This window comes from Oryzias latipes, chromosome 4, assembly GCF_002234675.1.
Source record: "Oryzias latipes chromosome 4, ASM223467v1".
Classification (NCBI taxonomy): domain Eukaryota; kingdom Metazoa; phylum Chordata; class Actinopteri; order Beloniformes; family Adrianichthyidae; genus Oryzias; species Oryzias latipes.
The window spans coordinates 23,329,343-23,355,659 of NC_019862.2; the positions used below are offsets into that span (position 1 = coordinate 23,329,343).

The window sequence follows — 26,317 nt, forward strand, 5'->3', positions numbered from 1 at the left end:
TAAGTGGTGACACACGGCGACAAGCCTGATGACGTTTGCAAATAAAGATAAACAAAAGCAATCTCCTGACATGATGTTCATCCATATGCGCCATTTCAAGAATGCTGGCAAACGTACTGAACCATTTTTTGCCCAATACATGAGATTTGCACCGCTTCCACATTTTGCACCATGCCTCTACTAACTGTAGGTGGTGGACATCAACTAATAGACAGTAGAAAAAGAAGAAGACGCCCCTCCCTGCTTGTCCAGTGTGAACACCAGGGGCTAAATACCTTTGGTGCATTCTTGAATGTCTAGTGTGGATGTATCTTTACTTACTCCGAAGCGGTATTCGCACCGGCTGCATGTGGTACGTTCAAGAACATGCTATATGCGGTTTTATGAATGCACATTTGGCCTTAGGTATTCATAATGGACATGCATGGAGCAACAGACGGATATTCTTCTTCTCTTGTTTTTTTATTGTTCACTAGCGCTTGCCTGCTACCTACGGTGGGATGAAATGTGATGGGAAAAGTCAAAGCGGTGCAAATCCCAGAAACCTTTCTCTGGGCTTTTGTGTTCACAGCTCTGCTCCCATAAATGTCATATCAATCCAAACACACACAATTGCACAAAACGCAATTATTAATTTGTCCTTTATGATCATGCTCACAACAGTCGTAACTTCCGTGTTTTTGAAAAGGATGCTTCATACACGCCACTAATAAATCCCCGATTGGTAAAAGTGCAGCATTGCTGCGATTTAGCGTAAAGAAATTCAACTGGTTGAGCTTTTAGCGCAAACGCCCAATTTGTAAGTAGAGACCTTGACAAGACTTAAAAACTTGTGTTGCGAAGCGCGATCACGAGTACTTTGGACACAGAAGCCTGAAATTCTGGTCTACGTGTGTTTGCATAGATTTTTATTGACAGTGTGTCCCAAACGTGAGTCGACGCAGCAGGTGTGAATGCAGCATGAAAAGGAAAGAAAACAATTAGTCCATGCAGCACTGATCATTCTTTCAAGGTTATTACCTAAAAATGTTGGATTGCAGGTCACCAGGATGGAATACACACATCTGTGGTACAATAAAGGGAAAATGCATCCTGCTTCGTAAGCCAATAAAGACTCTGATCCAAGTCCCAGTGTTTTTAACTTGGGTGCTCGGTTCAGTGACAACCGAAAATGAAGGAGGGGATGGCTGGAAGTGGAGAACCGTCTCTGAAAATCTGCTCCCCGGCGGTGACTCCCTCACTTTAATCAGGTATTAGTTTAAACAGCATTGTTAAATAAGGACAATACAAACATTTCCTCTCGGCGTGGAGCCCATCAGGCGCCTGCCACTTACACTAAATGGATAATTGAGAAAAAATAAACTGTGGGGTCCACTTGCTGCGGGCCAACTGGATCTCTGAGTTAGTGTGTGTGCTTGGCAGCGGCGGCGGGGAGGAAAATTGAAGGCAGATTTTCCACGGCAGGCTCGACTCCAAATTGCTCATTTTGGACAGCGAATTTGCTCTGGCACGAGATGTGACAGTGATATTCATTTCAGAGCTTACACAGCACCGATCGCACACACACACACACTCACCAACACCCACACACACACACTCTGCAGCTGAACCAAAATGATGACAGAAAACTCCAAACTAGCTTCAAAAGAGAAACCGAAACTCCACAGCTTCTCTGATCAAAAGATTTCAGGCCCTCTCCATTCTTCTTCCACGCCCGGACATTCACATAGACTGACCACACGTGTCTCTATGTGCTTTTATGGAGAGTCTGTGTTCATGTTAGTGTGATGCAAGCTGATATTAAAAACCCAGTATGAGTTCTTTCGCAGGAACCAGCAGGGATTGGATTTCCTCTGAGATTGGAATCCTTGTTGTCTTTTCCATCAATTTCTGTAATATTCTTTGCATGTTAGGGTTTAAGAAAAATATTAAAGCTGTGATCAGCATTGCATGGCCTGCTTTTCTCTGGTCACTACGGTTTCCTCCCACGATCCAAAAACAAGCTTTACAGGGTGATTGGTCATTCTGAATTGTCCCTTGGCAGGAAAGGGAGAATGTGTGGTTGTGTGGCCCTGCCACTATCTGGCAGTAGCTGGGATAGGCTCCAACAACCTCACGATGCTTAAGAAGCTTAGGCGGTCTCTGAAGTTGGATGGATGGAGACTCAGCAGCAGAGAAAATCCTTGTGATCATGCAAAGCCTTCTTTTAGCATTGAATTAAAGCTAAGGAGGAGATGTTGCCACCACAAAATCATACATTAGATTTATAATAAACTTTCGATATAAGCAACGTGTGTGGAAAATGTGGCTGAAAGTTAAAGTAAAATTTTGCCAAATTAAATTTTTTGTTTTATTTCAGTCAATTTTCTGTGACGTTTCTGTGACGTTTCCTTAACCCTTGTGCTATCTTAGGTGACCCCACCCTTACATTGACGTGTTCTCCCTACCATGACAAAGGTGGATAGAGGTGGAAAGATTTCATGTAATCCATGGACAACAGTGAAGATCACAAATCATTGAAGAAAAAAGGTTTAACGCACTGTCTAGTGGGTCTAGATGACCCAACTCCCAATGTTGAAGTGCCTAGGATAGCACAAGGCTTTAGAAGGGGACATTTTTATTTTAGGAAAACTCTTCAACAATAAAACTGTTTGAAACATGTATTTTTTAACCCTTTCATTTGTAATGGCCGTCCACTATGCTTTTTTCACACATACTCCCAGTGAAAATGTCGACATTCCTTTTGTGAAAGTGAAAGTCCAGATTGGAAGCAATATTTATGTTATTTATTGGGGGTGCATATGCTTTCTAAAATAGAATTGTAAGGTTATTTTTCAAATATGAAGTTCCAATTTATGTCACACATTTATTTTTCACTCTCCCCAATGTTTTTTCTTTTTTATTCTTATAAATAAACCCGATCTGATGAAGAAGACCTGCTGCTGTGAAGTCTGATAGTGTCCAGCAGGGGGAGTAAGACATCCTTCATTACGACAAAGATGCATCTCAATTTGTCTTGTCTCTGATTAAAAGACATGCAAAAGAAAAAAAAAATCATCTTTTTTTTTACTAAACATATACATGATTTGAGTCCCTCAGCAAACATTTTACTAGAATAGACTTGTTTTACTTAGGAGCAATGAGAACACAAAGCTGAAGGAGCTGACAGGTCTGATCTTGGTCACTCAGAAAGCTTTCCCTCTAATCTCACAGTCTGATAAGACTGTCTGTAAAGTGCTTCACTGCTTTCCCTCAGTCGTGAAAAGCTATTCAAAAAGCAGGAAAATGTCAGCGTGGAACAAGCCCTTTACAGATGACTAATATAATACTCCCTGTGGTCAGTAAATGTTTGAACTCTTGAGATTTCTTACATATTTCCCAGCTCTTACACATATTCGTCTGCGAGAGGCCAAGCTTCCTGTAAAAGATCAACAAGCTCCTCAGAATAGCTTGTGCGCCTGGAGGGAATATGAGCTCTGGCGGTGATTATATAGTAACGGTGTCTCTGAGCTCACGTCACGTCACTCATCGTAATTATTATTATTTAAGCTATTTCCCTGCTGAAGCTCAGCATGGCTGACAGCATTCAAATGTTAATCCATTCAAATCCATCGTTTTCTGCTAAACAAATAGGGTCCTGCTAATGTTCAGTGTTGGTGGAGTCCAAGGAGCAATCAGGAGGAATTTCCAAAATCCTTTGTGTGTCGCAAAAAAAACACATAAAAAAGCGGTTGTGTTTAACCACAAAAGGGAGTCTCATCCACCAAAAATCCAGGGGAAGGTTTGGTGGAAGAGGACGTTGTTTTTACTTTGAAATGTCACCAATAAATGAGCTTTTTTAAGCCATAAAAGAACTGATATTTCTAAAAACCGGTATATGAGTATTTTATAATAATGTATAGGCCTGTTAGTTTTTGAATCAAATTTTATTTTGTAACATTTTAACACCTAAAACAGACTCTCAGTGAAAGAGGTTGTGAGTCAAATGTTTTTGTAAGATATTAAAACTATAAAAAATTTTTTTTTACTTTTTAACCCTTGTGCTATCCTAGGCACTTTAACGTTGGGAGTTGGGTCATCTAGACCCACTAGATAGTGCTCTGAACCTTTTTTCTTCAATGATTTGTGAACATCAATGGTCTCCATGGATTACATGAAATCTTTCCACCTTTATCCACCTTTGTCATGGTAGGGAGAACATGTCAATGTAAGGGTGGGGTCATCTAAGATAGCACAAGGGTTAAGATGACATAATTTGTATTTTTGAGTCACAACAACAGAGTTGTTGTCTTCAAATGCTTTGTTTTAGTTGTTGCATGAAACCAAAGAGTTTTGATTATCTGAGCATAAATTTAAGAGTTTAAAAAAAGTCCACATTTGATCACGATTTGCTGAAAACACCAGTTCAGTTCAATTCAATTCAATTTATTTAGCCCAAATTCACAACAGTCGTCTCAATGGACTTCGTACCTGTAATTGTAAAGTGAACATACAATCAAAAGTATAATAAATGCTTAGAATTGAATAGGAGAACACTAAACTTGAACTAAACAGAATAAACTAAACTGGTTGAATGTAGAGATCGGGGGTACCCCCTCCATTGTGGCTCTTGGGTAAAAAAACAACGTTTTTTTTAATTCAGAGGTGAATGAGACAAAGCTGAAAATGGACACTTTATTCAACTCAACAGCTGAGGCTTATCAATCAAGGGGGAACTGGCTGCAGACAAGATAGCGGCAAAACATCATCAGCCGGAAACAGAAATGCTACAAGTTTTCAGAATTGTAGCATCATTTATTAAAACTTTTTCATGTGAGTAAACGGTTCAGTGTGCAATAATGAGAGGTTAATACAAAGCAAAAACGAAAACAGTTTATTCCTTTCAAAAAGGATTTGAACAAAAGTGTTTAACAATTTCTAAGACTGTTACATATTCTTTTAACAGCCATAACTTTTTCACTCAAAGCCGCTTTCTCCACAACAGAATAAGTTGATTCACATTGATCGCAGGAGGAGTTACGGTCAAAGCAAAGCAGAAGCTGAAAGAAAAAAAAAATGTAACTATCAGGGTTTCCAGTTCAATTAGGGTTTTTGGACAAAAATAGAGTCTCATAACCCTAACCTTGACCGAACTTCCAGTCGTGGCTAATATAGGGGCGCCGTGTTCTCTGCAACCAGGTCCTCTTGGATCACTCTACCAGGCGCCTGACCACAGTACCCATAATGCATCAACAATCCATCAATCCTTCAAAGTCGTAGTAAAACATTGAGACTGGTTTTTGAGCCCTGTTTACCACAGAAAATCAACTGGAGGTTGACAAGAATTCATACTTTAGGTGCAATTGATTATAAGGGTACAATGTCTATTATAAGATATGGTTAAGCAATACAGTAAGGGTCACTATATGAGCTCTGTAAAATTTAGTGTGTATAACTATAATTTTTTTCGTTACACTGCCCACTATATTTTCTGCATTGAGATGATCCTACTGTATGTGGTATAAGATGTCTTTTATTTTGAAAGGAAGTCTGTTTAAAGCTAGGAACTATTTTGTATCTTGAAAAAAGACTATATTCTCTTTTTATTTATGTTTTATATATGTCAAAAAAAGAACAACCAATTGTTCATTTATCATTATAGTAACAATTACAGAAATACAAGTCAGTGTTTTATTTTTCTAAAGAGTGAAGTCAGACTTTGTGGCTCCTTTCAGTGAGAAATCAACCCAAATGGCTTCTAAGTTTCAAAGGTTGCGGGCCCCAGGTATAGATGATCCTTTCGGTTTGTTTTAGACTTTTTTTTAAGTCACTTTTTCAGCTAAACCGTTTTCACCATCTTGGACAAAAATGACGTCCCCGAATTAAATTATTTTATTTTGGAAATCAAAGCAAAAAAGGTGGAACTGAAAAGCCAAACAGTTTCCAGAAGAGATAGCTTCACCATCATGTTGGTTGATTTTTTTTCTTTGTTTTTTTAAAAACGGGAATTAACGTTTAATGTTTATAAATTAACTTCCAGCGTAATTATTGAAATTATGAACCATGGTGGTGTAGTGGTTAGCACTCTCACAGTGAGAATACCCTGGTATTCTCACTGTGAGAGTGACCAAGATTTTGCTCATTTACACCCAAACACACAAATGCCTCCTACTGAGCTGGATGCTGACCCACACCAAGGATTTTTTTCCACCTCTGACCCGAGGCAGAACAAACAGGTTCTCTGTCCGATAACAGTAGCACCTCAAATGGGACAGGTGCTGGCTGCCACCAAAGTCATGAAAGGTAATAAAAGTCTTCCTCAAATACTTGACAGTCGACAACTTAAAAGAGGTCACCATTTAAAGAAAGTGATCAACGTCAGCCTCTCTGATGAATCAGGCGCCTCTGCACTTTGCACCAGTTCTTCTCGGATGCCAGTGACTAAAAGTTTCCTGCAGAGTCATCATAACAAAACAAAAAGTGCTTCTAATTAAGGGAAGGGGGGGTTTTATGACTTCCTATGGAACAACAGGACTCGGAGAATGTCAGAAGAAGCACATTTTTGGGAGGAAAAGCAGCCAGGATCTGTCAGTCCCTGAAGAAAAGAAAAACAAGCACATGCTGGCGATTGGCAGTGAAGTATGGTCATCAACTGTGACCTTCAGATGGCAGCTCCTCGCTAATTATGTTTCTTTTACGATCCGACCCTGTATGTGTGTGCGTGTGTTTGTGTGTGTGTGTAATCACGGTGAGTCAGTCGCACAAACTGCGCAGCCTCTGGTTCAACTGCCTGCGTGGAAACTGCTGCTGGTTTCAACCGCACACTGTTAACAGCTGTGGAGTTTCTGTTTTTCTGTTTCCAAAAGCGCTCATTAATGAAGCGTTTGTTATCATGCGGTACCGGCGGCAGGACGAGGGCCGCTGCAGGCGGGTGGAGGTGGTGGTGGTGGTGGTGGGGGGTTTGGTGAAGCAGGGATGGGTGCCAGGCTATGAGGATGAAGGGAAGGAGAAGGTGGATGGTTGAAGGGGTTAAAGGAGGCGCTCTCCTACAGACTCCTCACCCCTCCCTCACTTGTACTGTCTCCTTTGTAATGAGCTCCAGATGTGTTGCTGAGGATGGGGGCTGGCGGGCGTGGGTGAAGGCTTGGAGGGGGGGGGGGTGCCTTGTATGTCATGTGCTCAGGCGAGGAGAGACGCCGTCCAAAGGGACGCTGTCAGCCCTGATGGAGTGGCTGGCCACGGCCTAGGGGCAAAAAGAGGAGGAGGACGGGAGTAAAAGGCTTGGGTGGAGGAGAAGGGGAAGGAGGGGGGCAGAAAAGATCTCCACATCTGGAATCACTTCAGGTCAGCCCGGGCTCTGGCCGTGAAAGGTGAGCCCGGGCGCCTGGCAGGGGAGAACTCAAAGGGGGGTGGGGGCTCTGACACTGGACATACCATAGTCAGGGATCAACGATCAGGAAAACAACCAGCAGCACAAAAGCAAACAGCAGAAAAGAAAGCAGAAATGTTCCTTAAATGTGGATTTAAGTTGGGAAAAAGTCACTGAAGTCGCACTGGAACCCCCCAACCTCTGTGAAAACGCACCCCCACCTCGCTCAGAGGCACATCTGCAGAGAGATCATTTCATGAAAAGGCCAATAATGCACCAAAAAGGTCTCGCACTTTGAAAAAAAAAATTGCTTCACTAAACCTGCTGCCCAAAACTTTTCCCGCTTTCATACACAAAGCCAAACCCCCCTGAGCTGCTTCACAAGGATTCCCACAGAGCTGAGTTTAATGAGAGGATCACATGTTGGACGCATAAGATGTAAATCTCCTAAATTAGCTCCAAATGTCAGATAAAAGTCCTGAAAAAGGGAAAAAGTCGAGCATCTAAAAACTGCAGTGAAGCGTTTGAAACCAGAAAAAGCCACAGACTGCACAGGCCAGTGCTGCAGGAGGCAGAGCGGACCAGATCAGTGATCAACTAGATTCCATTTCTCTGGACTTGATGATAAAATAACAATTGACATCAATCATCATTAATGCAGACAAAGCTCCATTAGATTTAAGGAAACTAAATCTAAATCGTTTATCAGAAAGATTACCTGATTAAAAGTCCCTTTTTTGCTCTTTTTAGTGGCCATTTCTTCTTTTTTCATTTTAATTTTAATTTTGTTTCTAACACTTTTTGAATTAAGGTCAGCTTAATGCATTTTAATTTATCCACTTCTTCTTTCTTGTGACTTTTTTTAACTTGCCATCATTTTTAGTGTGGTTTCGACTTATTACTTTCACTATTTTTACCTTTTTCCCCTAATCAATAAAGGGTGACTTTGCTCTGCAATTGTCTTGATAACCTCATACACTCACATCAACTACAGTTTCTTATTTATTTTTGAACTTATACCATTTTTTTGATTGAAAAGCTAATCTAATTTAATAATAATAACTTCAAAAATGTTAGTAATGCTCTTGATATTGTGCAAACGTTTATTATTCTTATAGCCTGTTCTTAAAAACCTGATTGGATTTAACTTTGTCCACGTTTTCTGCCCTGTAGTTCATCATGATTCCACTAGGGGCAGTGGAAGGGCTTTTCCTGCTCATTTCAAAATGGCTGCCTCCTTGAAATCTCAAAAACCCTTTTGGCGGGAAAATGTGTAGCTTAGTTTAAAAGAATTATGGTGAGAATAACTCATCTATATACTTTTAAAATTAAAATGACTACTTGCTGTATTGAAAAAAAGACTACATTCTTTTATAATTAATTATTTACATTGCAATTACAGCATGTTAAAACTTTTCTGACCAAATTTGAGACTCTTGGTAAATAAGGTCAATATTTTAACATCTTTAATATATTTAACATTGAAACTAAAATAAACAAAAACCTACTAAATCCCCAAATGCATCATAATTGATATTTTCTATTTCTTATAAAAAATAAATTATGCAAATGTTTAATTGTGGAGTGCATAAAAGTGTTTAAAATAAACACCTTTTTAAAAATTTACATTTTCTTGTCAATTCTTTGAATTAGCGGGCTCTTAATGGAATAAAAAAAATCAGTTTGTATTTTAAATATATCATTTTTAGTTCTCCATATAATATATCTTTATTGATGTCAGTGGGGGTGGAACAAAGTGTTTTTTTTTAAGAGGTTTTCTTTTTGGTATGAAAGGCTTGTAAATATAAACCTGTGATAAAAGCAGCCCCCTAATTGGCCGTCTTCTCCCTGAACTGTGCTTTTCCGGCCCGTGTGAGTCGTTTCGGAGGGAGAAAGCCGGCATATGTTTGTTGATGGTGGAGGTTACGAGGGGCCACAGAGAAGAAACACCTTGTATGACAGCCGCCGAGCTAAATGAGGCCCGCGGGTCCTCCATATTAAGGAGAGGATTTCCCTCCTCATAAATATCCTGTTTTTAAGATGGAAATTTCAGCAATCAGAGGAAGGAAAACACACACGCACTCACACATACACACACACACACACACACACACACAAGGCAGGAGCGGCTTGAGGTTTCTCTGAAGGAGAATCTATTCTCGGGTCGTAAATCTCTCTTTTATGGAGCGTGCCAAGCTTTCCAAATGGTCCTGACTATAAACACGTTTATTTCTCATGGTTTCTGAAGCATGATTTAACTTAAAATGAATTGGAGAAGTCATACTTCAGACATAATAGGGCTTTAAATCGGGGACAGAACCGGAACTTAAGTATGTAGAAATGCTGCTTTGCTTGAATCGCATTTTATTAACATACAAGGTTCTGTTACAAATAAAGGATATCATATGGAATCATCTACTGGTTCTGGATTCAGAAATACATTAGCTTCTTCTTTTATACTGGACTATAACATGAACATCAAAATGTGTTGCTTCTCAGTGGTATAACATGGAAAGAAATGAGGGGGTGAAAAAAAACTATTTAAAAAAATTGGATTAAATGTCAGACAAAGTCTGCTGGATATTTTCTTTTACAAAAAAAAAATAAAGACAGGTTGATCCCACTTGTGGTGCATATCTCCATCCAAACCCCAGAAGAAAGGACAAGGAGGTTATTCCATGTGTGGGAGTCTCCATTTAGAAAAAAAAGTCTTGAGACTGGAGATCATCCTTGGTTACAGTCACGATCACAATCAAGACGACATTCGGCTGCAGCATCCATGCCTCTTTGGGATGAGCAGGAAATCAGCTCAGGAAGAGAGGAAAGTCACAAAATCCTGCCATCAGCAACCCTCCAAACCTCTGATGTTGGTATGCCATCGAGGCTGCTTTGGTTTGGGCGTGGGGGACTCTCAGTTGACCGTGGGCACCTGGTTCAAGCTGTACTCCTTGGCTTTGAGCCGCAGGTTGGCGATGCTGTTGGCCATGTTCATCCCCTGGGCTGTGTTGGTGTTGGAGCAGGTAGGCGGGTAGGTGGCCATGGCACTGCGAGATAAAAAAGAGGGCGATGAAGGGGACAACAAGGGAAGTGTTATCTCTTCATATGATAGCTTTTAATTTGAAAACTGAACATTTACAGTTTTTGAATGCAGAAAATCATCTTCACCTTAGTACTCTGATACTTCATTACATAAAGTACAGTTACACAGAGTTTTCTCAAGATTCCATCCAACCGGGTGAACAATTTGTCTTTACAGACCGGAAGTCACAACAAAATCTGTGATAATACAGAGGGGGAAAAAAAAACGTGTTTTTACAAAATAAACAAAGATATTTCCTAAATATTCAAAAATTCAAGACCAAACTGGAAATGAACATTGTTTCCCCCTAAGATTCTACCAAAAAAAATAGTAATTTGTACTAACAGACATTGAATGTTACATCACTTTTTTTAAATTGTTGGTGTTACTTTTGAAAATACACTAACAAAGTCAAATAAAGTACGGTAAGTCATAAACAAATCTGGCAGGTTTTCACACATTGTTGCCATGAAAACTATGATTGGTTTGTTGCCTAGAATGAAAAGGGACAATAGTTTATGAATCTTCTATGTCACATCAAGATTGGAAATAAGGACTTTTGTGGACAGGAAGTAGGACTTCCGCCATATTGAATAAAACAGAAGTGTCTTAGAGACAATATTACACCGGCATCAGCCTAAACTACAGACATGGACAATCCACATGCAAACTTTAACTGTGGCCCACTGTCACATACAGGGTTTTGTGCCAAAAAAAAAAAAAAATTCATTGCTTTTAGATACTTTCCCCTAGGAAGGTGAAAGCCTAAATGTGTGTTATACAACGTTATGCCCTGTCTATGCTTCACAGCGATTGGCCATCGCATCAATTGTGCGGTCTAGTTTAGTCTAAGGTTGAACTATTTTGCTAGCGACTTTCCTCAATAACTGCAACAAAATTCTGAGTGGAGTTTATACTTTGCAAGCCTGACGTGATTGTCTCCATTGTTTCAGTGATTTGGTGTTTTCAGCATGGACGACATCTTGCTCATACACTTGCTGCATCGGTGAATGCACAGCCACATGGCGGGGGGAAGTCTTCTGTTCGTTCATTTAACAGAATACAAATGTGAATTCAATTCTCTAGTGTAAGATGTGGGAATTTTAACTAAGTGGACTTCAGGTACGTTGGCATATCAATTGACAGGTTTAAAGATCTTATAAACCACTTATTACCTATACCAGGACACACAGTGTGCCTGTTTCATCTGTGGAACGATTTTTTGAGTTTGCTTTGCCATTGCGTATTCCAATTTAGCAAAATAAGTATGGGTTCGATGTCACAATATGTTGGACATATTGTGTACAACATATTGTGCCATATACACATGGCACGACAGGTACTTGTTGTTCACCTTTCGGCATATCCTGTCAGGGATCAGCTTTCTTTGATTCGCACAGGTGGTTTGGCAGTTAGTGCGAAGGGTTCACACTGGACGACCTTCATCAGGGAATCAAACCCTAATTTTCCATGTGCACCTAACCAATTGAGCTATCCAGCCACTACTCATGCAGTTGCACCATGGGTGTACAATTGCAATCGCGAATGATGATATCAGCAATTGGGGCGATTCTATGCTGAAGCGACCAATGCAACTTGAGCGATTGCAAATCGCTATGAAGTACAAACCGGGCATTATGCTGCAATGAGTGTGGGCGTGGCAAGTGTAAACATTGGTTGCCAAAACAAAGTCGGAGATTTTCCAGATTCAGAAACTTCTGCAGTTCAACATAGAGAAATATTATTGTGATATGGACTCATACAATCAAAATTTGATTTTAGCGTGGAAGTAAAGCCATTTGGCCAGGAGGTCATGGGTGCAATGACATCATGCCTGCTATTATGCAACATACACATCAGGCATGTGAAGCGTGTTCAAGAATGCACTGAACGTGGGTTCTTGAACACATATTTGGCATGTGATGTTCACGCTGGACTCTCGCTACCAGATACTACAGTTGGAAGAGGCTTGGAGCGAAATGTCAAAGAGGTGCAAATCTGCAAATCTTGCTTCCGGCTTTTTCTTTCTCAGGTCTATTCTGATAAATGAAAGACTTGGTATCATATAATTCCTAACATACACAGTTATTAATTTCTCCTTCATGAGCGATTTTCAAACGGTTGGCACTTCAGTGAATTGAAGGGAACACCATCCATACGTCAATACCAAATCCGAGTCCTCTATTGGTTAAAGTTTAACTTTAACATACATTTTGTATGTAGAGCCTGACTTAGAAACATGTGTAGCGACACAGGAACACAAGAGTTTTTGACATGAAAGCCCGAAACTTGCATTTACACATCTTATAGACTTTTCATTCATAGAGGTCACTTGTCTGTACATTTCCAAGGCTGGTGTGAATGCAGTATAAATCCAAATTATTTCCATCTCTGGTGTTTTTAGAGAACTTCAAAATAACTGACATCCAAAAAAACTAAACTTGACTAAAAGAAAAGCAACACAAGCAGGTTTCAACAAACTAATTGGAAATACAAGACATAGCAAGATGAAAATGAAAAAGGCCGCTGATAATAACTCAGTGCTTGAACAAAAAAGCTTGAAAAATGCTGGAGAAACATGCAAACACAAATACGACAGGAAATGAGTTGGATGTAGTAAAATGAATGCATACTTGTTCTCTGAGGGCAGCATTTTCTGTGGAACTCGCGCCGGCCCCCCCTCCAGCATGGGATACCAGCTTCAGGATAATATACAGTCAAGCGTTAGCACCACACAGTATTGAACCTGCTTCACAAAAGCCTTTGAATCGGAGCCTAGAAGCTCTGATTGTGTTTCGGCTGCAGCTGCAGGCTCTGACATTTTAGACTTGATTTCATAACGGCAGGATTACTGGAAGACTGCGGCTGATGCAAACAGAGTCACAAAAAAAATGCAGCCCTGCTGAGCTCTGTCTCTTGTTGCTGGCTTCATTATCTGGAGTGGTGTAGCAGAGAGAGGTCACAGGGGTCAATGGTGGATTTAATACGGTTTGTTTTCACATTATCGCCTCATCAGGCGGGGTCGCAGCCTCTGGTTGCGCCCCTGAGCAGGCCTAGGAGGTGGGAAAAATTGTGTTTCCATTTAATGCGATTTGTGTGGAGTGAAATCAGGTCAACGCAGGATACTTTTGCAGGAAAGACAGAGAAGGAAAGTCATGGAGAAACGGAATAAAAGGGAAGATCTAACTGTCATGTTGACGGCTAAACTCAGTTTTTGGTCCTGAACTCTCATCTAACAAATCTATCTAACTTGAATCCCATTAGAAATGAGGGGGAAAAGAAAATACATCAATATTTGAATGAAATTTTAAAAAATTGATGAAATTCTAAAGATTTTGACATTTATGGAACAATTTATGGAAGTAATTTTTACAGCAACACTTATGGATCCCAGACTATTGTACAGTGCTATTTGTGTCCATTGAAATGTATAAATAGCTGTCAAAGTTAGTTTAATTTGAAATTGTTTTCTTTATCACACATTAAACTGATTTATCTGTCAAAAAAAATATTTTCAAATATTTACCCAGAAAGCTTAGGAGCAGACATTCCTGCAATAATTTATGTTGTTATCAAAAGGTCAAACATTTTATTTTGAAAATATAAAAAATAATTAACTCCTATAGAAAAAGGCATCACTTAAAAATATATTCCTATAGTGAAAGTTAAGAAAAATTACTATCCTAACATAAGAAAAGTGTCAATACAACAATATTATTTTTATGTGCAACAATCAAAATCGGGTTACCTCAGGAGGAACGATCGGCTTGATCAAAAAATACATCTGTGGGCCTCCATACAAAGCACAACCAACAAGTTTGTGTACTTTTTTTATACATTTAATTACAGAAATCCAAATTTATTTTTTTTAGAAAACAAAAGGTAAATCAACTTTTATGGTGTAAAAAGTTGTTTTGTTTCCAAAAAAACAGCAGAATATTTAACCATAGATCGTGATGGGATAATATATCAACTAAAAAATACAGCTTAGCTTAACAAGACGGCAGAAAATGAATAGAAAAGATTCAGCAGAAGACCTAAAGTACACAGAGACGCTTAAAGTATAAACATAATTTATGTTTAGGTTCATAAGTTATTCAAAAAGGGATGTTTGTCAATCGAGTTAGTTCTAGTCCTTTTAAATGTGTTTCCTGTGCTTTACACTGCTATGGTTCAGCTTTTTTTTTATTTCAAGCAAAACCAGTTTTGATGAGTGAATACCGTTTTTTTTTTTTTTAAGTGGTGGGATTTTTTACTTGTGGTGCATTTGTGGGCTTTTAGAAGGATGTGCGCCCCCTCCCGGCTCATTCTGTAACTAGTTCCATTCTATAATAGACTTCTCATTGCTCTTTCACCCCCACAGCCTCACACCGCACACTCGTTTTCCTGATATCCTGCCCAGCATTTAACTGAAAAACTGGTAAAATAAACCATAAAACAATTTGTTTTAAATCCAAATGAAATAATGGAAGAAAAAGATTTCAGCTAACTCTGTAACATGTGGCATTAGGAATCTGGTGTGATGCTTCTTGCGTGCAGCAGATAAGGTTGTGGGTTCAGTTAAGGGGAAGTAAAAATACCATTGTTTTATGCCGCTGATGCAGTGAAAATAAAAAGTGCAGCTCATCGGTCTGAGGCAGTTTGAGTGCAGGTGGATCAAAAGAGATGAGCACTTTCCCAGGAAAGATGAGGAGCATGTTCAGGTAGCAGAAGAGAAGGAAATGAAACAATAACAGGGACGGTGTAAGGTTTGCTTCTTGAAACAGCACCTTCTTTTTTTTCAACAGAAGATCTTATTTGATCGTCTGCAGGCAGGCAACATAGTGACGCATTGTCTTCAAACTTTTTTCCTTCAGTTTTCACTTTGTCGCTTCTCATAAATCATTGTTCTCATAATGATGAAAAAGGACAGTTAGTACTAAAAAGCGTCCGACTCAGAGCGACTTTTTAAAAATCTCCGCTTGATGGAACAAATGCAAAAGAATGTCATTTTAGTTATATTTTACGAGTTTGTTTTAAATGCTTTCTGTTTCAAGACATCCAAGCCCAAACTTCTAATTTTTTTGCAAATGGAGGAAGTTTCAAAATAAAACATCAATATTCAAAAACCTTGATATTATCATAAGATGACGAAATGCAAAACGGACAAGACTTTTGATTTATTAATAAAAAAACCTACAATACTAGAACAATGTAATTATGTTTTTTATCTTAAATTGTCATTTTTTTAGACTTTGCAATTTTTCAAACGAGCTGAAACACAAACTCTACTCATTTGAAATTCTTTGATTTTCTTTTGACTTAAAAAATAAAATCTGTCTCTCATCTAATTCTCTTTCAACTTCATAAATGTGTTTAACTGGTTTCACCTTTTATTGTTATTTTACTTTAAGCTTTTTTTTTTTTTGTTAAACAAACTTCCTCAGTACACACATCTTTCCTTCCACAGTTTCAAATGTATTTCAGGTTATTTTGTTGTCGTTGTTTTTTTGTTTATTTAGCATTTTTAGCATTTACTTTTAAAATGCTTATACACTCTAAAAAGAAAAAAGTTGATCCAACTTAATTGAATCACTTCAATCAGTAACAGGTAATTGAATTAAGTTTATTATTTATTATTTATTTGTTTATACAACTCAAATTAACACATTTATCTTACTTAATATCATACATTTATCCAACTCAATACAATGTATTTCTGGCATCGGTTTTTATCTATTTATTGCTTTCACTATGATTTTAAACATGTTTAAGTTTAGGCCAAGAAGCCTTGCAATTTCCATATCAAAGACATGAACGACCCAGCAATGTTTTGCACTACAGGGCAGGAGCTCAGATGTCTTGAACTCTGTCTATAATAATGGAAAATAGTGTTTTTCCGCACAAGGGGGTTGCTCATCATCCTCTCCCACACTCTAACTCATGGTGCAGAAAGAAATAAACACAACAGGTTAAATTACTAATAAAAACAGAGTATAACAGTTAGACAACAAAATACATGGACAAAAACTCACACTTAACCCCCAATCTGCCCAGACAGGCAAAGAAAGTGGTATCCCACAACTCCTTACGCTGCCTAACGTTATAATGTCATGACACATTGACCTTCCCACCAAAGTTGCACCAACTTAATTGAGTTGATTGAAAGTAAAATACCTATGACAAACAACTATGTGATATTTTTAAGTTGAATAACTAATATAAAAGATTTATTTTCACCAAACTAAGTAATTAAGTTAGATCAATGTAAAAACGTTCATCTTTCCAACTACAGCCCAAATACTGTTTTTAGAGTGTAGTTATAAATCATTTGACCACTGACAAATGTTTTAAGCTTTTTTTTAGACCGTCCAAAGCTATACAATCAAATCTTTAATATACTTTTGTTTAAAATGTTGGCGTAGAAGGTGGAGGCGAAGCAGACTTCAGGTGGATGAGAGAGCAAACAAAATTAAAGGAAGTACCTGTAAGGGGCAGCACTGCCCCAGGATAGGTAATCGTTCTGGCGAGGTGCAGGGCGCGGCACGATGGGCTGCTCCACTGCCGTCACTTCTCCTGAGTAAGACTTGAGGAGGGAGGCATTTTTGCTGGCCAGCATGGCTCTCTCGTTTCTGCGGAACTTGGCTCTTCGGTTCTGGAACCAAACCTGGAACCAAACAGGTGGAGAGAGATGAAAACCTTTGTCATCGTGAGATGTGTTTTTTTTTTTTTTTTTTTTTTGAGCCCTCAAACATCCACTCCGTGCTCAGGTACATTGAGAGGGTAGGAAGTGATGTACAAATTTGCTTCTGTTCATTTAAATGGATGCTCAACTTTTAGGTCAACCACTTTGAAGCTATGTTCCCACTGGCCTCAGCAACATCTATGTAAACGCAGATTTCCCCTTCCTGCTTTCCCAGTGTGAACACTTTTGGCTAAAGGCACATTAAAAAATTTGTGTCACATGCCCGGCGTGAACAAAGCTTTACAGAGGGTTTAACTGTTGTAACATGATGCCCGATCTTTTTTTTTCTATTCTATTGGAAATGTTTCTGTTCGGGAAGGCTGTTGGCCTCACATTCATAGGAGTTTCCAGGTTCTACGACTACATTACTCCCCATACCATCAGTTATCCACCACCATGCTTGACAGTTTGAGATTTTAATGAATTTCTTAAAACAAACGTTTTTTCTGTTTGAATAACAGCTTTCAGTGAATCATGAAGTGTTGCAGATTTTTTTCAAAATCCAAATATTGCAGTTGTCAGACCTCTTATGAATCAGGTGAATTGGTTAAGTTCGTTTAAAAAAAAAAAAAAGTTCTGTGCCAGCTGTGTGACAGTTGTGCAAATGAAGGCTACTCTGAAGGCTGCAGCACGGCTCATGCACTTTCCAATTTGTCCCAAACTGGCCCAACACAGAGAGAAACTGGCCTCGGTTCTTTGATTTTCATGTAAATGATTCACAACTTTTAAGCTTTCATCAAAAGCAAATAGCAACATTTGGAGGTAACGTGAGGTTGACCATCCAAGATCGGCAGAGAGGCTTCCCAACCCCAACCAGAACTAACATCTGAACCCACCAAACCATAGATTTAACCCCTTCACGTTGCTAGTGTGCAGTGTACCATTAGATCCAGGACTAATTATCACATCAAACAAGAAAAAGTTGAATAATATTTTTTAAAAATGAAGACATTAACACCTGCATAAAGGGTTTGACCCACAATTCCACCTACAGGGTAGTGAAAAGTATTTTCAGCTTCTAACCTTTAATCTAGATTTTGTTCAAGGAGTTTCTAACATGCACTACATTTGCACACTGAACTGTTATCTGTATCTCAGTCTTTTTGCTGTGACATTGACGCGTCAACGGACTAAAATTGAAATCCTGCATAAAGCTTGTGTTGCGTTGCGAAGGGACAGATGTGAGACACAGACGTGTAACGGAGACACACCACAGACAGTCCAGTGGAAGTCAGCCTTAAGACAGGCATGTCCAAAGTCTGGCTCATATTCCAATTTCTACCGGTCCGCAGGTTCTTGTCATAGTGAGCCCCCAGCTCTTTCTAAACCTGTATGTACGATTTCTTGATTGTGGTTGATTCATTCCGTCATAAGCCGTTGTAAACATGTGGCAATACTGTGGCACTTTCTAGTTCATTTGTAAGATGTCGACCGTAAACTCAACAGATTTGTTTCTCTGATCCAAACCGCAGTGTTTTGTATTTCCGAATAAGAGAACTGTGTTATTTTCCCCTTTCACGTGATTCACATTTAGAAGCGTACAGTGAGCATTTAATAGTAAATAATATGTAACATTTCACATAAACCCAGATTTAATATTGCAGAAAGTCCCCCCCACGGATTTTTGTATTACTGGTCTTCAAAAACAAAATTCTAAGTAATTTGGGTCCAAATGTGTTTGTATGTATTTATGTTCAATGTGAAGAAATGATCAAACTAAAATAATATTTTAATGCTATTATCAGTGTTTAATGATTGCAGGCTGATTAGTTGGCCTCACGCTTTTTCTCCTCAACAAATCTGTCCCTCTTTGCAAAGTTTGGACACCCCTGATCTAAGAAAGAAGATCAAGTAAATGCTTTTCACATTTAACTAAACCTCTGTGTAATGCTGTAAAAATTATATTACTGTAAACTAGTATTACAGTGGCAGCAGCTTTAAAACTTTATAGCAGACAAACATCTGTCCTCCACTGACTCGTTACCTCATGAACATGAAACGTCATCACAGTTTTCTGACTTCAGGCTGATTTTGATCATCAGATCAAATACTTCAGCAAACAGGTCATCACCGGAAATTATTCTCGGATCAGAAGACGCTGCTGTGAACTGGCTCTGTGTGTCCTCCTTGATGTTCCTTGCTAAATGCCGTCTCACACAGCAACTGTGTGCATTTAAAATTGGTCATATGTGAATGTGGAAAAAGTGAGAAAAGTTGTGGTCCGGATGTGACGTTTTCACATTAAGACCAATTTTTCTACACGGATGAACCACATTTAAACCACGGAAGTACGAATAATAAACAAAGAATATGAACTGTGCATGATTATTGCGCTGTTTACATGCAATCCATTATTGATTTGTGCATCAATTTTGTAATTTTAACGGTAAAGTGCGCTATACATGCAATAAGAAATCTACATTGATGGAACATGCGTGAAAAGTCTGTTAGACCTATGTGGAACGCCTCTGAAAAGCCAAAAATTAATGTATGCATCGAGCAACTATCGCGCAGAATACCTTAAGTATTATGTAATAGTGGTGTATAAACTATGTAAAATGCTCATAAACTGCGTTATTCTCAACCGATCAAAAATTTTGAACAACTCAAAACTGAATTCAGACCTGTCAGCCGAAACCCTCGACGGACATCTGCGCACATCGATGTATGACCAACGCAAGAAACTGTTATGAATTACGTATATCACACATGTAACATCAAAGGCCAATACTTTATATGTGGAAAATGCACAAAATGTACGTAGTGGCTGTGTGACATGGCCTTAAGGCAACCAATTCCTCTGTTGCATTGTGGGAAATGTGTGCTTACATTATCTGTTTCCACGGCTTTTGTGTTAATTTTAAAAATAAGCCCTTTTGTAAAGTCCTTAGAAAAACATTACATCAACTCCCCCAATCCTCCATTTTCAGATCATCCATTCCATCCCTATTGTCCCCCACACCCTCCTTCCTGAATGGATGATGATTTTGATTCTTGTGGGGGGGGGGGGGGGGGCTGCTAACATTGTTTCTCGCTGCGAAATCAAATCCATTATTAGGAGCCGTGGGCGCTCTCAGGGCCTCACTGCCCGCTGACGCAGCGCCTCAGGAATGAGCAGCGTCTCTTTTATCAAAGGATTTCTGCGTTGCTCTCCTCTACACATTAATCACAGATGTGCAGCTTTTCCTCTTTCCTCGCTCTGCGCCTAAATGCTTTCAGTGATCTAAAGAACGTAAATCATGTTCTCAGACAAACAGAAAATGGATTCTTTAATTACCTGTTGTGTAAAGATGTTTTATTTTTATTATATGCCCACATTAAAAACTACTTTCTCAATCTGGTTGGAAGATTACACTGTTAGTTAGTTTTAAGTCTTACACATGTGAGAAAACGTGATAAGTCATTTTGTTTAAAGAAAGAACATTCATAATTCCATAGTGATCAGATTTCTTCTTAAAAGCAGCAATGTGTGAAAAGCATTTAACTTGAGTCTGAAAAGCTACTTTGGGTTAAAAATCATTTGTTCTAACCTCTGCAAAATAAACTGCTCCAAATATTCAAATTATGTTGCACATAGCCTAAACTGAATCCTAAAATCACAAAAAGAATATAAAATTTACCAAAGAAAACAGCATTAAAGGAAAACGTACATTTTACTAAGTCATCGGCACAGTTTCTAGATTAATTGTTAATGTATAACAGCTAAAAATGCAACAAACAATTCTAAATTTAAAATAAAAAAATAAAAGAAAGGGTATGCTGATATAAAGAGTGCATTAGAACAATAAAAGCAAAGCAATGACAGAAGAAAGAGCTTTTTATTACCCTAATAAATTGTATAACCGGTACTTTAAACCACCCATTAGATTACTAATAATGTCCCAATAATGACTGGATTAAATTCATTGAAACCATAATTTTTCTTTCCTTTTTTTTCAAATCAAAAGCGATAAATTATGCATCGCTATTTCTGCGTCTCAATATGTCAAAGCAACAAATGGTTCAGTTTTCCACTCATGCCGAATGGTTAACATTTTCTCATTACTTTTATCACTTAATCACCTTTAAATTCCCTTTAATACTGTTTAGTTTGTTTTCTTTTTACCAGACAAAGTATAGTTTCTTCACATTTTGGAGCTCTTGCTGCCATTTTGTGTCACAGTAAAACAATTTGAATATTGAAAATTGTTTTTTTGTTTTTTTATTCATTTGCCAAAGCCTATCAGACGTATTCCTGTAGTGCAAGTGTAAAACGTTTTAGAGCAATGAAAATTCCTAAAATTGAATTCAAGACAAGTGACTAAACACATTTGGAATTTTCTTGCACCATTAGCCTCATTTGGATAATTAAAGTGTTTATAAATACAAACCGGGTTAAATCTGTGCGGTTAGCTGTTAGCCTTGCTAGGTGACTCATCACAGTTTCTGGATCTGATTCTTCAACTTGAGCAAACTTTGACTGGATTGACACCAATAGACTTAGTACTTAAAAATACCTCAAAAATATGAAAAATGATTATGTTTATTTCAAATACAACTATAAATATAGTCATCAAACAGATTCTGCAGCGAGTAGGTTCATGAAGGAACCTGAAGACTTTTGTGATTTGCAGTTTCAATAAGAAATCCCTGAAAATGACAGTTAAGCAGTAAGTATTCAATTTTGTCACGCTACAGGGAAAAGTGATTAAAAAAGGGAAGTGTACTCTGTGTGTTCACATTACATTTAAAAAAATGCAAGTTTAAATTAGTTTTGTCCTACAGAAACTTTACGAGGCAGACTATTTGTGTTGCAAAATAGTGTTTATGGTTTACTCTGAAGATAAAAAGGGAACATCTTCTTCCTCATAATATAAGCTTTCTAATGATAAAAAAAATTTTGGAAGACGTTGTCTTAAAGGTGCTGTTGACTGTACGGTGCGCACTAACATCCCTACTTTTACTGTTGTGATCCCTTCCTGCCGCTATCAGGACCAACACGATTAGTAGAGGTTCAGATTTTCATATCATAAAATGGCATTCTGAATGGAGGCTGTTGGGAGAAAAGTGGCAGAGATTGGTGCATGTTTGTGCAGAACGTGAGGTACCTGGACTCTGGCTTCCGTGAGGTTGACCCGACGGGCCAGGTCCTCCCTGACAAACGCATCGGGGTAGTGCGTCCTTTCAAACACCCTTTCCAGGGCCTGGAGCTGGCTGCTGTTGAAGGTGGTGCGGTTCCTGCGCTGCTTCCTCTTCTTCTTCTCCTCTGTGTTCATCTGCTCATCTGGAGAAGAAAGAAAACCGTTGGGTCCTTTCCTTCAGGAAGTAAACAGGCACACTGATTTGGGAGTTTTACATTTTTTTAAATGAAAGTTTGCTGTCGTTTTGCTGTCAAACCTGTGAATCCTGCAGCAAAGAATCTAATTGAAAACATGCAAAAGTCTCATCAAAGGTTAATTTTCACCAAATATTAATAAAACACGCTGCCAGCTACATTTTTTAAACAGCATTCAAAGGATTAAAAAACAATTAAGGTCTTTTTTTTAAAGTTGATGTGTAAAGTCAGTGCTTGTGGCCACACAAAAGCAACACTTTTACAGAGAGGAGAAAACATTGCATTTTAATTACACACACAAACATCCACAAACTGTAACCGCACACACATAATGAGAGAAAGGTGATCCTTGTTTTCCACACTGTATTTTCAGTTTCTAAAGTAAGCGTAAAAAATAGTTTTGTTTGCAAAAAACGTCCAGGTTGGGTTTTTAAAAATCAAAAATATGAGAGTATAAATCAAAATAATTTTTTTTCTTATTTCCATAGTAAGAAAAATAGCCTGTTTTCTAAGGCTATTTAAAAGCATGTTTTTATTTTCATATCAAAGATAAATTAACATAAAGATTGTAAAGAAAAGTTTTAAAAAATTAAAAACAATTTTGAGGAAATTGATAATAAACCATTCAAACGTCTGCATGTATTATTTAGAATGTCATAAAACTAAAACCTGGTATCTGGGTATTTAAATGGGACAAAAGCAGCATTTTTTTTTTTACTGTTTCATTGTCTGCTATTTTCCCGATCAGTAGCTCGAACTATGACGTTGTTTGACCCCAAAAATGAAAAAAATTAAGAAAATCATATTTTACTTGAAATACGCATTTTATTTCTTGGCTTTGATTTATTTCTTATTGATCCTTTTTTTTTACCTATTGTTTTAACCTTTTGATTGTTTTTTTATGTGCCTGGGTTTCGAATGTATGACGCCTTGTTTGACTGTGGTCATTCAAGGTGCCATTTAAATGAATAATAAACATAAACTTTTTTACAATTTAACCCTTTTTAAAAAATGTTCTATTTATTTTCTGAATAAGTAATCCTAAGTAACACATTGGAACTTTCTGAGTATGTTTCCGATTATTGTGGGAAACTGTTAAAACTGTTTTTTTTTTTTTTAATTTTTACGTTTATCTTTAAAAATAATCCTGAATTTAAGTTTCCAGCGTGCCGCTTACTTTCAGGTCAGCTACTTTTCTGAAATCCAGGACTCTTTAGTCTTCTTTGGGAATGGGAAACATGAAACTTTTCCTTAGTAAACACACAAACAGGCCATCAGTGAGTGTCACAGACTCTGTCATTAGGCTGCTTGTTTGTTTTGTTTTCACCTTTTAAGTGTTGATGGACCTCTGAGAAGCTTTTTATTTATTTATTTACAGCTTTAAAATTTTCAAAATTTGCCCAAAATTTCAACGTTAACACCGAATAATTGGTTGTAGAATTTTTTAATACATATTTTTTGTGGAGATGTTTAAAAAAAGACTGTAAAGGTTTTTTTTTTTTATATAATGCATAAGGAGATCCTTCATGTCTTTTACTCAGACTGGCAGAGTATTTATTTATGATATTAAATTTAAGTTTCAAAAAAAGTACAATTAAAACAAAAAAAACTGTTTTTATGAACCTCTTGACTCTGAGTCAAGTTACAAGTTACTTTTGTTTTTTATTACATGCATTCTAAATGATGAATGAGTTAAAGTAATTAAGATAAAACTCATCAGATCCAGATAATTATGGATTTGCCCTCTGACCCCTGGGGGGGAGGGGGGTTAGGTTGCTGAGCCCCCTGGACTGAAAACTAACAGCTTCACCTCCTGGAATTGTTCTTATCTCCTTCCCTCTTTAAAATGAATAGACCAAACCCTGCAGTTTACAAAATAAAAAAAGTACATATAATGAAAAAATGTTTTTTATTTTCCCAAAAATAAATTCTGAAGAGTTCTGAAGAGCCTCTGATTTGTTCTATTTATCATTTTAAAACTAAACCGGTAACTAGAGTCAGCGCGTGCGCAGCGGCCGCCGCGCCGAGCGCAGCCGAGCGCCGGGGCTTTTTCCCCGGCTGCAGAGTCAAAGCAATCCCGGTGCTTTACGCGCAGCTTCGGAGGTTTTAGAAAGACTGTAGGAATAAAAATAAAAAAAAGAAGGAATAGTGATGCGTTCGGTCAGAAGTCCGGAAAAAAAAGCAATTTAAGATTTAAAATGAAAATAATCTTTTAAAAACTTTTTTTTGAATATTTATTTCCAATAAAATTAAAATGTTCATTTTTCATCATGAAAAATGAACAAATTAATAATTTTAACATTTAAATAGCTAAGTCTGGTCCGCAAAACCAAGTCAAATGCACTCCAGTCATCTTCACCGTCATCTTCTTGGTGATTTTTGCGCAGCTCGGCGCGCGTGAGCTCACTGATCTCATTAACAGATATCAGGGAAAGTCAATTAGCTGCGCAGCCGGAACTAATCCATGTAAAAACACGCGCAATTTTAACACTTGTGTCTGTCAGTTTACAATTACAGCGCAGATTAAAGCGCAGATGATACGGATTTGATCTTATTTCTTTTTTTAAAATAAAAGCGTGCGTTTTGTGGACGTGATGCGTTCATCTGTCTGTAAAGGAAGCAACCAACAAGAATAGGATTCCTTGAGATGCTTTAATTTGATACACGCGCTTTAATTGTGACTAATGATTGTCCTCCGGCCTCCTGACAGTGTTTGACAGGATGAAAACAGCCGTGAATCACCAACGTGACCTGCCCACTTCCTCCCGCATATTTCTCCCGCAGCCGCTGCGACACTTTTTAGTCTTTTTTTTCCCTCCAACAAATAACAAAAACACTCATTAAAGCTGGAGACGGGGCAGATGGCGCGCTGATGGCAGAAGGTGGGGGCTGCATTTGTTTACTCTCAAGGTGCGTGCAACACGCGCAAGTGGCCTTAGACTCAGCTTTGAGGATGAGGAGGAGAACTTTGTTTATCTTGGAGCCCCGCATCGACGCATAAAACCTCACGTGACGCTAAATTAACAGTCGTTTCTGAGAGGTTGGGGGGCGTCACGGATGCCAAAATTGAAGGATTCATTTCCATTCATGCGCAAACAAACGGTTAGGCTTCATCATCTGCTGCACTTTTTGCGCACGACCGTGGTATGTCTCCATGTTTCCCGTTTAAAGTCGCTTCTGGTTTTGTCAACTTACTCTCCTGCTGGGTGGTGTCGCTCCCGCTGGTCAGTCCTGGCGACTCCAGCATACTCCTGCCGGCCTCCCCGACGCTCTCGTCAGCCTGCGTGCCGACCATCTCTCCAGCCTCCTCCAGGTCCAACAGGTGGCTGACCGAGAAGTTCTTCTTAGCCTGCAGGTTGTCCAGGTTATTCGACGTGATGGGGCTTTCCAGGCGGTTCGTTATTGTGACTTGCCTGTCCATTACATGCGCATAGCTAGAAGTCATGACGCAAGGGCGGAAAACTACGCGGCGGCGAGAAGAGAGAAGCGAGGAACCACAGGCGACCGCGCGTAAATCCGCGCGTGCAGAGCGCGCAGGCGGCGTCCCCAGAAGAAAGCCAGGCGCGAGCTCGAGCAGAACATCCAAACTTTGCGTTCCCCTCTCGACGACTTTCTGCAGCTTTCCGAACAAAAGCCCTCACAGCCAATCCATCCAGCGGTGCACCAAAAATGTAAGGCCAAGCGCAGACTCGGGTTCCTCCAGCAGAACCGAACCCCGGAGAGGTCCGGACGCACGACTTCGTGGAAAAGACAAACTCTTTAGAGGGCTGCGCTCCGGAGGAGTCACGTAGGAGAGGTAGGAGCCTGCTGCCGCTGATGACGACCAGATGCGCAAAGCCCCGTGTGCGCGCG

At 38.8% G+C, this 26,317-nt stretch overlaps 1 protein-coding gene across 2 annotated transcripts; it reads right to left on the minus strand.

Annotated features, from left to right (window-relative positions):
* Window positions 1-4,858: 4,858 nt before the first annotated feature.
* prrx1 (paired related homeobox 1) lies at window positions 4,859-26,317 on the minus strand. 2 transcript variants are annotated; one of them, XM_004068142.3, is made up of 5 exons: window positions 25,661-26,317; window positions 22,239-22,414; window positions 16,892-17,073; window positions 13,061-13,126; window positions 4,859-10,392 (listed from the first exon to the last, which is right to left on the minus strand). In XM_004068142.3, exons 1-5 carry the CDS (start codon window positions 25,908-25,910, stop codon window positions 10,260-10,262), a joined length of 807 nt encoding a protein of 268 aa, XP_004068190.1. In that variant the 5' UTR covers window positions 25,911-26,317; the 3' UTR covers window positions 4,859-10,259. The 2 variants fall into 2 exon arrangements, with proteins under 2 accessions (XP_004068190.1, XP_004068189.1); XM_004068141.3 differs by lacking the exon at window positions 13,061-13,126.

Coding starts and splice junctions, on each gene's coding strand:
- prrx1 (XM_004068142.3), bottom strand. CDS start 25,910: ATGACTTCTAGCTATGCGCATGTAATGGACAGGCAAGTCACAATAACG. Junction 22,415..25,660: donor CGACACCACCCAGCAGGAGA/GTAAGTTGACAA, acceptor TTTCTTCTCCAG/ATGAGCAGATGAACACAGAG. Junction 13,127..16,891: donor GGCAGTGCTGCCCCTTACAG/GTACTTCCTTTA, acceptor ATTATCCTGAAG/CTGGTATCCCATGCTGGAGG.